Here is a 13,002-nt window from a genome sequence, read left to right as displayed (position 1 = left end):
GCGTAGTATAAGAACCTACAGAATAGATTATACATTGACCCAAATGCAATGTACTCCAATGAAAAATATTTTCATTTAAAATTAGGAAAAAAAACTACTATTATGTAAAACTGGGCTTTCACTGGTCTTGGAAGATAGCTTTTAAAAAAAAAAAAAGAAATCTCAATTTCTAACCTGGAGTGGATTTTAACTCTGTACCGGCGTGCTGCTCAGGTTCAGTGGCCAGAACATCTCCTTGGAGTTACAGAGATCCTGTTTGAGCTCAGGTGCCTTGCAACATTCTTGAACTCCCTCAATGCACATGCGTAGCGTAATCCATGAGGCACATGAACCTTCAAATGCTTGCTGGAATACCTAGCTGGAGAAGCACACTCTTTCTAATAGCATTGTAATTTGATTTCCCCAGAGGGCAAATGAGTGGCATGTACTCTGTTGGGACTAACCCTCGAGCACTGGAGACCATGGTGCAATGATCTGAGCCCTGGTTTGATCGCTATCTGTCCTCTAAATATACGGCCAGAATAGGTCCGCTTTAAGACACAGATATCAAACCAGGGCTCAGATCATTGCACCAGTGTCTCAAATACTTGAGGGTTACCCCAAAAGAGTGCAGGGAACCCACCAGCCCTTTGGGGGCTGGGAAATCAAGTTTAAATGTTATTTGAAAAAGAATCTGCTTCTCCAGGTAGGTAAGGCTGAGGCTCATCTACCTACTTCACAAGCGTAATGGATCACAGGGCTGTCTCTCATGAATCCCTTGTTCAAATAGCCCCAAATCTGGATCACAAACCATTCCTGCCCTACAACCCACTCCATTTATCCCCCTGCCCTAGATGCAATCCCAACCTCCTCTCACTCAGATTCACCCCCACCTCCTCTATTGCTAGAAAGCATTCACCTGTTCAACACACACAACCCTGACAGATTTTAGCAATATGCCTTTCAACCTTTTTCAAATTCCTGCCCAAGGTAGGACTCAGAATGACACTAGGTGGGATGGGTCAGGTTCAAAAGGACTACTGCTTACCACCTTCAGCTATCCAGCTGGGGTGAAACGTTGAAAACTAAAAATCCTGTTAACCCCTGTCTGCACATGCTCACAGTAATCCATCAGGCTTCTGAATATGCATGCGAGGCTTAGCATGGAACTGTATTAGAGATCACCCTCAAGCATTTGAGACCCTAGTGCAATGACCTGAGCTCTGGTTTGATCGCTATCTATGGGGGGCAGGGGGGAGTTGCCAGAAAGTGTCAACTTTAAGAAGAGCTGTTTTCCAGGGGCTCAGGAATCTCCTGGCCAAAGGGCCAAAATTTGGACCACTGACATACCCTGTGCCTCTATAAGATGCAACAAATCTCCTAGCAATCTGATTACCCATACAGATTTTAAAGCACTTAAAGTGTCTGTTCTAGAACCTCAAAAACAACCGAAAAACCCCTGTTGTGAACATATTCCACCAACCCCATATTGCTAATTAGAGATTGTAATGCCTTGCGGAGTGGGTATCCATCCAGTCACACAGCGTGACAGAAGTAAAAATGAAAAGTTTAGAAAAATGAATAATTTTTTTAAAAAAGATTAACCCCAATTCATTGCTTGGTTTGATTTTTCCTACATTTCTTCAGAGGGCAAGTTCTTAAATCCCATGCTCACAACAGCCTCAACTCCATAATCTTGTGTAAGGATTCAAATTTGCTTAAAAGTGCTTATTTTTGATTGGAAGGGCATTCTTTGCCTTATATTTACCTTTTCAGAAATATTTAATCAAGGATATTTGAAATATTAAAATGAACAAAACCTGCCTTAAGTAGCCTTGGAAAACTGATTAAAAACTTGACTAGTTAAGTTGTTCTTCAAGAAAGAAAGTGAAAATGGAGTGATTAAGAGCTTAGAAGTAAATTGACAGGTTTCAGAGTAACAGCCATGTTAGTCTGTATTCGCAAAAAGAAAAGGAGTACTTGTGGCACCTTAGAGACTAACCAATTTATTTGAGCATGAGCTTTCGTGAGCTACAGCTCACTTCATCAGATGCATACTGTGGAAATTGCAGAAGACATTATTATATACACAGACACCATCTTTCTACAAGCCATTACCCTATGATCCCACTGAGAGTTACCAAAAGCAACTACAGCATTTGCTCAAGAAACTTCCTGAAAAAGCACAAGATCAAATCCGCACAGACACACCCCTGGAACCCCGACCTGGGATATTCTATCTACTACCCAAGATCCATAAACCTGGAAACCCTGGGCGCCCCATCATCTCAGGCATTGGCACCCTGACAGCAGAATTGTCTGGCTATGTAGACTCCCTCCTCAGGCCCTACACTCCCAGCACTCCCAGCTACCTTCGAGACACCACTGACTTCCTGAGGAAACTACAATCCATCGGTGATCTTCCTGATAACACCATCCTGGCCACTATGGATGTAGAAGCCCTCTACACCAACATTCCACACAAAGATGGACTACAAGCCGTCAAGAACACTATCCCCAATAATGTCACGGCTAACCCGGTGGCTGAACTTTGTGACTTTGTCCTTACCCATAACTATTTTACATTTGGGGACAATGTATACCTTCAGATCAGCGGCACTGCTATGGGTACCCGCATGGCCCCACAGTATGCCAACATTTTTATGGCTGATTTAGAACAACGCTTCCTCAGCTCTCGTCCCCTAACGCCCCTACTCTACTTGCGCTATATTGATGACATCTTCATCATCTGGACCCATGGAAAAGAAGCCCGTGAGGAATTCCACCGTGATTTTAACAATTTCCATCCCACCATCAACCTCAGACTGGTCCAGTCCACACAAGAGATCCACTTCCTGGACACTACAGTGCTAATAAACAATGGTCACATAGACACCACCCTATACCGGAAACCTACTGACTGCTATTCCTACCTACATGCCTCCAGCTTTCACCCTGACCACACCACACGATCCATCGTCTACAGCCAAGCTCTGCGATACAACCGCATTTGCTCCAACCCCTCAGACAGAGGCAAACACCTACAAGATCTCTATCAAGCATTCTTACAACTACAATACCCACCTGCGGAAGTGAAGAAACAGATTGATAGAGCCAGAAGAGTTCCCAGAAGTCACCTACTACAGGACAGGCCTAACAAAGAAAATAACAGAACGCCACTAGCCGTCACCTTCAGCCCCCAACTAAAACCCCTCCAACGCATTATTAAGGATCTACAACCTATCCTGAAGGATGACCCAACTCTCTCACAAATCTTGGGAGACAGCCCAGTCCTTGCCTACAGACAGCCCCCCAACCTGAAGCGAATACTCACCAACAACCACATACCACTCAACAGAACCACTAACCCAGGAACCTATCCTTGCAACAAAGCTCGTTGCCAACTGTGTCCACATATCTATTCAGGGGACACCATCACAGGGCCTAATCACATCAGCCACACTATCAGAGGCTCGTTCACCTGCACATCCACCAATGTGATATATGCCATCATGTGCCAGCAATGCCCCTCTGCCATGTACATTGGTCAAACTGGACAGTCTCTACGTAAAAGAATAAATGGACACAAATCAGATGTCAAGAATTATAACATTCATAAGCCAGTCGGAGAACACTTCAATCTCTCTGGTCACGCAATCAGAGACATGAAGGTCGCTATCTTACAACAAAAAAACTTCAAATCCAGAGTCCAGCGAGAAACTGCTGAATTGGAATTCATTTGCAAATTGGATACTATTAATTTAGGCTTAAATAGAGACTGGGAGTGGCTAAGTCATTATGCAAGGTAGCCTATTTACCCTTGTTTTTTCCTACCCCCCCCCCCCCGGCCTTCTGGTTAAACTTGGATTTATGCTGGAAGTGGCCAACCTTGATTGTCATGCACATTGTGGGGAGAGTGGTCAGTTTGGATGAGCTATTGCCAGCAGGAGAGTGAGTTTGTGGGGGGGGGGGGGCGAGAAAACCTGGATTTGTGCTGGAAATGGCCCACCTTGATTTTCATGCACGTTGTAAGGAGAGTGGTCACTTTGGATAGGCTATTACCAGCAGGAGAGTGAGTTTGTGTGTGTGGTTTTTGGAGGGGGGTGAGGTGGTGAGAACCTGGATTTCTGCAGGAAATGGCCCACCTTGATTATCATACACATTGTGAAGAGAGTGGTCACTTTGGATGGGCTATTACCAGCAAGAGAGTGAGTTTGTCTGTGGGGGGGGGGGGGGGGGGCGGAGGGTGAGAAAACCTGGATTTGTGCTGGAAATGGCCCATCTTGATGATCACTTTAGATAAGCTATTACCAGCAGGAGAGTGGGGTGGGAGGAGGTATTGGTTCATGGTGTCTGTGTATATAATAATGTCTTCTGCAATTTCCACAGTATGCATCCGATGAAGTGAGCTGTAGCTCACGAAAGCTCATGCTCAAATAAATTGGTTACTCTCTAAGGTGCCACAAGTACTCCTTTTCTTTTTAGAAGTAAATTGTAACACTAGTATATTCATTACTTTTTTCCTTCTTACATTTATAACAAAAAATCTAAACATCAACTCACCAAGTTCTGTTTGTCTTGCATTCTCATTTCATAGGCTGTCTGCCTGGGGTTACTGATTGCCTGAGGACTAGATCTATTTCCTCTCCCCAAAGCTTGAGGGGAAAACTGGCCACCAGGAATAAAAGAAGGCTGATCCCTCTACAAAAGCAAGCAAATATACACGGTGATATAAATCTAATATTGGAGATTACAAGAATAAATATTAGCACGTATAGCTGATATTCCTTTAAAGTTCTTAGATTATCAGTTGCTAGAATATAAAATGAGCACAGTTGGATCACAATTATTTATTCAGTTCATCTTAGAACAAGTATGTTTAAGCAAGATCTTGTATATGTAAAATATACCCTTTGATAAGATGGCACTTACAATTTCAGGCCTTCCTATTTTCAAGGGTTTTATTAAATGCACTCTCAAAAAGTTACACTTTTGTACTGAAGTTCCAGAAACAACAGAAGAAAATATGATTTTTTCTTTTTAACTGAAGAAACTCCATCTAGCTATTAGTGTGTGAAAAATAGGATTTACATTTCAAGGAAGATAAATCATTTTCTTGCACTCTGATAGCAATACTTAGACTTGATATGCACATAACACTCAATGAAAAGGGGCTCTATAAAGTTTGAAAAACTTTGGTTAAATGAAGTGACGATGATCCTGTGACACTCCTCCACTGTATATCTAGAGTCCTTGTACCTCAAGGAAATACAAAGAGACATCAAGCTCTGGGAAATGGCTGGGGGCATCTGACATATTAAAAGCACTGGACAGAGATACTGTCTTGAAGCCAAGGGTCCCAGTGTACTGAGGCCCTTCTGGGTTTCTTGGATCATTAGGTCACATTGTAAAGAAGCTACACCTATTTGAATGAGCTATCAAGTAACATGTTTATTATACAAATCCTAGATTCAAATGAACATGCCAGAATCTATTCTAAAAAGTCAGGAAGGACATTTAGTACAAAAAAACCACAAATTAAATGCAATTTTAAGGGTTTAACATACACAAGTACATGTTAAGGCAGTCACAACAATCAACACTTTGCCATTGTGAATAAGTGGTATTTTGTATTACTGTGAATAAATCTGCACATATATTTTAGTCACAATATGAGCAAGTTACACTTGAAGAGGAAACCTTGTTGTGGAATTCTGACTTGCCTGTTTAAAGATTCAAGCTTGATTTAGCATTAACTGTTTAATTTTCTGTAGTCAGTTTGCTAAACTCTTAATCAGGCTCTCAATTAAGAGGCACATCTTCTGTTCTCTCTGCTGATTGCTGACAGTGTAACCCAATGGCACAATCCCTCTGAGCAAATGGTACTGTAAAGTATTTGATACTGTAGTCACATTGTGCAGATATTGTTATCCTTGATCTTTTCCCCCATTTTAAATAGATTTAGATTTAATTATGTGATTTTTCCATTCAATGCTGCAAGTTTTTTATAACACGCTTTAAGACAGTTCAGAGTAAGGCAAAAACTATGCAATCGTTACTGCAATTTTATCTAATTTACTGAAATGAGACTAAACTTGTTTGTCATAATATAAAAATGCCTATAAAAATGATCTCTTTAAATTTACCTTCATTCTTTTTCTTTTTTCTTTTTGTCGTCTTCTGAAGTTCTCCTAAAACACGAGTAAAGACAATTGAAGTAACCCAGTCTTAAAGGTCTTTCCTGAGACCCTCCATTAATCACCACACAAAGAAAGATTAAGTAGTAAGTCTGAGTAGGCGTCATGGCTACAGACCTCTGAGGCTTGCAGAACTGAACTCTTCCGTGGCCCCATCTAGGATTACTGGTCTATGGCTTTTCTAAGCCACACTAGCATCCTATGGAAAACACCCTGCAAAACTGAAGGGCTTTCAATATGGCTCACAATACCCAGAAAATTACATTGGGACAACAAGACCTTTAAAGCACACATGTGAAGATGCTGAAACAGAGTTTTGCCCATCTGTCCACCTGGGTGAAGATACTACAGAAGTCCAGATGCTACAGGTAACTCAGCATAGATACACGTTTCTTGTCACAGTTGCTAGTGGCTCAAAAAATTCCTGACCTTTTTTATTTTAAGATCCTGGATCTTGCTCCAAAGCCTGTTCTTCTACAAGTGTCAGGTTTGCTACTGTAGTTTAGCATATCATATTGAGAGAATTGTAGATTATGGTTATGACATACAGTACATCCTGCCAACATTGAAACAATGTTTTTCTGACAGGATACTCAGCGCAGCTCTGTTACCTTGATTGAGGGGTTTTATTACTCTTTTTTTGAATAAACTATTTAGGATTGTTTGCTTAGTACTTTCTAGCAATACAGGTATAACCCAGGTGCTAGGAAAATGCTGCAGTGTAGTGAGTTGTTGACCATTTTAAGTCGAATTTCTTTGAAACAGCTGAAGGATCTCTTCTGAAAAAAAGCAGCATTGTAATATTTACTGATTACAACACAAACATAATATATTTCTCTAGAACTTAACTAAATTTAATACAACGCACAAAGCTGCCACCAACACATTTAGCAGGGAATTTGTCAAAAATCTACCTGCTGGAAGAAAATATAACTGAAAATCCATAAAAGTAAAGAAGCTTTAAACAAGTCAGACAGCCAAAAGGACTGAACAAGTGCAATTATTTTGGTATTCTAAAAGCATTAATAGTTAATGCTTTTAGAATATGAAAATAGTCATTGGTACATTAAATTCTGAAGAACTCTTCTGTGTAGCTAACAGGTTTGACACAAAGCAGAAAAGTGAATACATGGTTACTTTTAGCCAGCTTTTACACAGAAGTAAGTGCTCCGAGTCAAGGACTGTCTTTACAGTAGTGTTATGTACTGTGCCAGCCTCATTCTCTGCACTAAAATAATTAATTATGGAGGGCTTGAAAAATCCACTCACCTACTGGCCATTGGCAAGAAAAAAGCTTGTTTTTTAAAAGAAGAATTTTCAAATCATTATGGTTGAAAAGAACTAAATATGAACTGAAAAATACACAATGGAGTGAAATCTTATCTTTTAGATCATTCCAGTGCCTGTTAGAGTTCAGAACTTTCCATGTTGCTGCAAAGTGAAAACTATGCAGGGTTGTCTCTTTTCAAAGGTGCTATTCACTACACTGTGGGCAGCAGTGAAACTAACAAAAAATCACGTAAGTTTCACTACAGTGTTGCTTGAAACAAAGAAAGGCCATGGAGTTATTCACTCTAAAGGATGACCCAAAGGGGAGACTGGCGAGGCAGGAAAGGGAATTGTGTGTGTGTGAAGAGACTAGCCTTATTTCATTATCAGTGTTTCCTATATCATTGTACAATACAATGAACATCTTCAAAGTAGTAACTGTGACATTGGCAAACCAGATGCCAGCTCATGCCAAGTGCTCCTGGGCCACACTAAACGCTGACAGATGCACAGCTAGTAACCAGTCTGGTTTGCCTGTGTTAGTGTTATTAAAACTGATCGAGTTATAAGAAAGTGTTTAATGTTTAGACTTTATGAAATGCTTGGCTAATACTGCATCCTTATGTAGGATGCTTATAATATGTCGCATATTTTAAGGTAATATTTAAGTGTTTTCTCTGCAACTATAAAAGTGTTTACTAAAACTATAAAACCCTAGTCAGGAGAGAAGCATTACCAAGTGTGAAATATTAAATTTACCACACGAGGTGTCATCACCTCCCCCACAAAAGGTGGCTTATAGACACCAGACAAACAATTGTGGAACATCAGTGGACAAAATACTTGGCTGACTGCTTCCCCAACACTCATGAAGAGGGTACATGCCCAGGCTCTCGTGACACCACAATTTGAACGTGGGGGGACGGGCATAAACATTCTAGCCAAGAAGGAATTGTCATCACTATAATGCTTGGAATTCAGACAGGGCAAAAATTTCTAAGCATAAGCTAGGGATCCCCAAGCTGGTTGGCTAGGGTCAGCCCTAAGGGACATATAAAGCTAGCATATTATAGCAGCTATTACCTTTTAGAACCTAAGACTCATTTATGTATGTTGATCTGCTTTAATCTCGTCAATAACTCATTTCTTTTTCTTAGTAAATAAATCTTTAGTTAGTATTATAGGATTGGCTACAAGCATAGTCTTTGGTTTGAGATCTGAGGTACAACTGACCTGGGGTAATTGACTGGTCCTTTGGGACCTGGAGTAACCTGAATATGGTCGTGATGCTTGGTGTAAGGGACCATCTATCACAAAGGTAAGCTTACCCGGCTGGTAAGACAGATTGGAGTACCAAGGGGGTTATCTGTGACTTCATATTACTGTGCTTTAGGAGTTCACACTTGTTACTTGGCTAGTGAAATCTAGTTCTACAACATATAACCAACCAGTTTGGGGACACTCTGCCCAGGTTGGCACTCACGCTCATGAGCCTCTCCGGACAGCTTGACAGCAACGTTTCAAGGAAAACTGTTTCTAAATTCTACTAAACACTGCAATAAACCAGAGGTTCCCAAACTGGGGGCACCACAAGGCTACTGGGGGGTGCACACACCTGACAGGGCTGCACTCCAGGGCCAAAAATGGGCTCTGTCCAGCAGAGGAAGCATATGGGGTTCTGCAAGGACAGTCTCAGCTGCCAGGACCAAGTTCCATGCCCATCTCGCTCCCCTACTGCCACAGCTACCAACTGACAGTTTCACTCCTCTGCTGAGGAGGTTGGTGGGGACTTTGAGCAGGGAGCCATAGACTGCACCCAGGGAGGTACTAATCCCCTCCCCACAGCCAGACAGATTGGCCCCAGCTCTTCAGTGTGGCCCCAGGGGCACAAAGCCTGCACCAGGGAAGTGGATGGAATTGTACTAAACGGACAGAGTCAGGAAGGCCAGTACTCATGGGGTACAGCCTCCTGCTCCCCTCCTGACCCCAGGGCCAGCCCTTCAGTGCACCCCCTCTTGCACTCCACTTACACAGGAGAACAAGATCAGCAACTGAGACAGGTGCGACTACAGCAAGAAGCAAGCGGCTTCCTTGACGGCTACATGGTGAATACCCCTGCGCCTCCCATGGGGTACTAGGCACCCTGCTTCCTCCCTCCCCTGTGAGAACTGGGTACAGGGCACTCTTGGGTGCTGGGCACCTTGTTCTCCAACCCCCTTGGGTGCTGAGTACTCCCCCCCCCAATATCGTGAGTACTGGTTACCCCTTTCCCAGCCCCAAAGATATGGCAGGCACACATGGGACATGAATCTGAAGGAGGGCGCAGCAAGAAGTTGGGGAACCTGTGATATAAGCCATCTAAGATGATCGTGGAGTTCAGAAATGCTTTACCTCATCATCTTTCCTCTTTTTAAAAATGCTATCTTCAACTTCTCCAACAGCCAACATGATCATCTGTACCCTTTGTAGGTTGACGTAACCACTCTCTGTGAGGTACCCCTGCAAAAGAAGAAAGTTAATGCATGTGGTAGAGGGGGTTCCTCCCAAAATTTTGGATTTTTGTTTTCTAATAGCTACACAAAAAGTTTAAATGTACCCCAGTTTTGTGCACCACATTTTTATATATGCCAACCAGACGATCAATTGCTCCCTCCCTGTGAACAAAGAATAAAAAGAGTTAAATTCTAGTCTCTCTGCCACTCTCGTTTACAGCGATGCTAGATATATCCACAGAAACAAATGTCAATAAATCTATTCTTGTATATACAGTGGCTTTACATACCTGATCTCCAAAGATGGCAAATGAGGAAGAAAGTCATTTCCCACGAAGAAACACATGAAGACCCAGTCATCTACACTTCTCTCAATATCAAAAGTAAAAGGCAAACTGGCCATAGTTAGCTCTTTTTCCAAATACTGCAACAAAAAAAAAACAAAAAAAAACAGACATTGGGAAGCTGGTCGGATGCTACTACAAATAGCCTTTACATAAAGCAGCTTTACAAAACAATTTTGCATACCTCTCGCAGCACACTTAATCGGATAAAAATAAACTCTTGTTCAGAACCAGGAGGACAATCTGCAAACTGATCATGCTGCAGTACAAAAGAACATGGGAAAGCATTACTCACATGCTGGTCCACCTTAAAACTTTTTGGCTGAATATTAAAGGCTTAATCCAAAAGGAATTAAGTATAGAGATACAAGTCCAATTCCTGAAGTTTTTATACTATTTTTTCCTTCTATTTTTACTTTGACAAATTGCCTATCAACTTTAATAGTAGTTTTACCCAACTAACTAGTAATGAAAGAGTGAGTAGATTTTAAATTAGCACTGTATTGTAAAAAAAGAGAGTCAGGTCATTCCATTCATATTACTGCTGTTGTACTTCAAACCTCCCCCCCGCAACCAAAAAAAAAAAAAAAAAACCCCACAAAAAAAACAAAAACACAACACAACAAAAAATCACCCACCATCTGTGGACACTAAACCTTACTACAATTGAACTAACAATCAAAGAACTACCACAAACTGTTAAAACTCTTACCTCTCCTTGTTTCTCTCTTGGCAAGCCTTGACAATCCTTAACCTCATGGCCAAACTGACTACAAAGACCACAAGGTTTGGGTTTATTTGGTTTAAACTCTTCTCTGATTATAGTGAAGTTTGGTTCATGTGTAGCTAGTCCAAGCATGATCAGATCAGCTATCAACCACAGCAAGAAAGAAAAGTAATGAAAGAGAGACAGTAAGGCTTGCATATGAGTTAAAGAATCAAGTGTATTCCATTTTAAACAACTGCGATCAGGGCATGTGGGGGTGCATTCAGTACAATCTGAAATACTGTCCTGTAAAAATCAGTGGTGTTTGATACTACAGGTATAAATTAATTCTTCAGCTATGGATAATACTGGATCTTGCCCCCAAAATTAAAGTAGAGCTTCCAAAAATACATTAACCAATCCATGGGATACTTCAAATGCATGCATCACCCTAAGCATCTAGCTTATTCACCATCTGGAAACTGCCAGTGTTAAAAGCTTAATCAACAAACTTATTGCTACAAAGGAGGCGGACTTACCATCAGCCCCACACAAACAATGATGAGTGTTTGGGTCATGGTTTGGTTGAGCTAAACAAAAGAAAAACAAGTGTGTTCAAATCAAGCTATTACATGCAATTTCATCGATTCTTCTGAACACGTCTTACAAGTATACAACAGAAGTGTGCACATTTTAGTTGACTTACCTCTCTGTCTTCTAATGTAATCCATGATTTTGTGTTCCCCTTCACCAGGAGCACTTGCATCAGATAAAATAACCTGTAAAACGTTTAGAGCTATGTAAACATTTTTTTTAAACTGTGCTGTTGACATTAAGAAGTGAGTAAACATTTAAGATTTGTGTCTTGACCATATGAATGCCGAACACTTGAAATGTTTAGTAATTGCATCTAAATTGCCTTTACTTCAATATGAATTATACACTCATTGCACCCAATTTAAGAGTCACTTGTTATTTACACTCTCTGAATTACTTTATTCAAACAGATTTTCTACCAATTCTCTTAAAATAATATGTTAACTTCATCATAGAGTACTGACTAAAGTTAGTAGGACTGACAGTTAGCTAATGTATCCAAAGTTTTCGAAGCAAGTTTAAAAGTCAGTTAAAACATGCATGAGACCCCCACAGACCTCCTTTAGAACTCTGGAATCCCAGACTCTCAGATACCACTGTGATGGGGATCATACAAGTACCCAGACAGACCAACAGTGAAGTTCACAAACTCAGTTGCTTATGAAGGGAACTGCCCCCCAAATTAGAACACATTTTAACAGCCCATCTAGGGTAAAAGAAATGGTGAGCAGTCTCTGAAGAGGCTGAATATTCTCCCTCCCAACACAGGGTAAATGCAATGTTATCAGTCAGCAGGAAGACTTGATGGGAAAAACAGGAAAGCCAAAAAGACAAGATAATAGAAGTGATAGGAATCATTTTGGTTGCCTAGTATTGTGTTGTCCTCCAATCACTTGTAATAAATGAGATCAAGAACTCGGGCCTGAGACCTACAAGAGCAGGACGCAAGTTAAAAATCCAATACAGAAAAAGAAAAAAAAAAATTTCTGTAAGAATGTGGGGGAAAACATAAGGGTAGAGTCTTAACTCATACAGTCTTTAGAGACAATGTACCTTGGCTTCCAATACCAAATCCTATTATTGTGCTCCTTAAACCCCATTTTTATATAAAATCATAACAAATGGCTCTACTGGACAGTGTTATTAGGATGAAATGTATCTTTTAGATGAAAAACCTTGATGTGCAAGTTACTCCCATCTCCAATAACACCACAGTGCCAGAAGACACGGCTAATCTACTGTTTAAATTTACACTGTTCAATCATACTATAGTTCAGACTAAAACAACCACTCTAATTTTTTTTGAAGTAGGAAAGTGTGAAACTTACTGTCAAATTTTTCCACCCTGGGTCATTGTTTAAACGATCAGCAATGTAATAGCGAAGGCATTTAGCAAGATTGTCCATAAACTCGGTTCC

The 13,002-nt window shown here is 40.8% G+C and overlaps 1 protein-coding gene across 1 annotated transcript in view; it reads right to left on the bottom strand.

Annotated features, from left to right (window-relative positions):
* XRN2 (5'-3' exoribonuclease 2) overlaps positions 1-13,002 on the bottom strand; it is an 88,203-nt gene that overhangs the window by 58,573 nt on the left and 16,628 nt on the right. Inside the window, exons 6-15 of the mRNA XM_074949748.1 lie at positions 12,913-13,002; positions 11,694-11,766; positions 11,527-11,577; positions 10,994-11,151; positions 10,466-10,540; positions 10,228-10,361; positions 10,042-10,099; positions 9,837-9,944; positions 6,126-6,170; positions 4,543-4,680 (exon numbers count right to left, since the gene is read on the bottom strand). Of these exons, the coding sequence (XP_074805849.1) occupies positions 4,543-4,680; positions 6,126-6,170; positions 9,837-9,944; positions 10,042-10,099; positions 10,228-10,361; positions 10,466-10,540; positions 10,994-11,151; positions 11,527-11,577; positions 11,694-11,766; positions 12,913-13,002 (930 nt within the window). The remainder of the gene's footprint in view (positions 1-4,542; positions 4,681-6,125; positions 6,171-9,836; positions 9,945-10,041; positions 10,100-10,227; positions 10,362-10,465; positions 10,541-10,993; positions 11,152-11,526; positions 11,578-11,693; positions 11,767-12,912) is intronic.

Source organism: Natator depressus, chromosome 3 (genome assembly GCF_965152275.1).
Source record: "Natator depressus isolate rNatDep1 chromosome 3, rNatDep2.hap1, whole genome shotgun sequence".
Taxonomy (NCBI): domain Eukaryota; kingdom Metazoa; phylum Chordata; order Testudines; family Cheloniidae; genus Natator; species Natator depressus.
The sequence above is the reverse complement of the archived record's forward strand: the minus strand, read 5'-3'. Positions and strand labels throughout refer to the sequence as shown.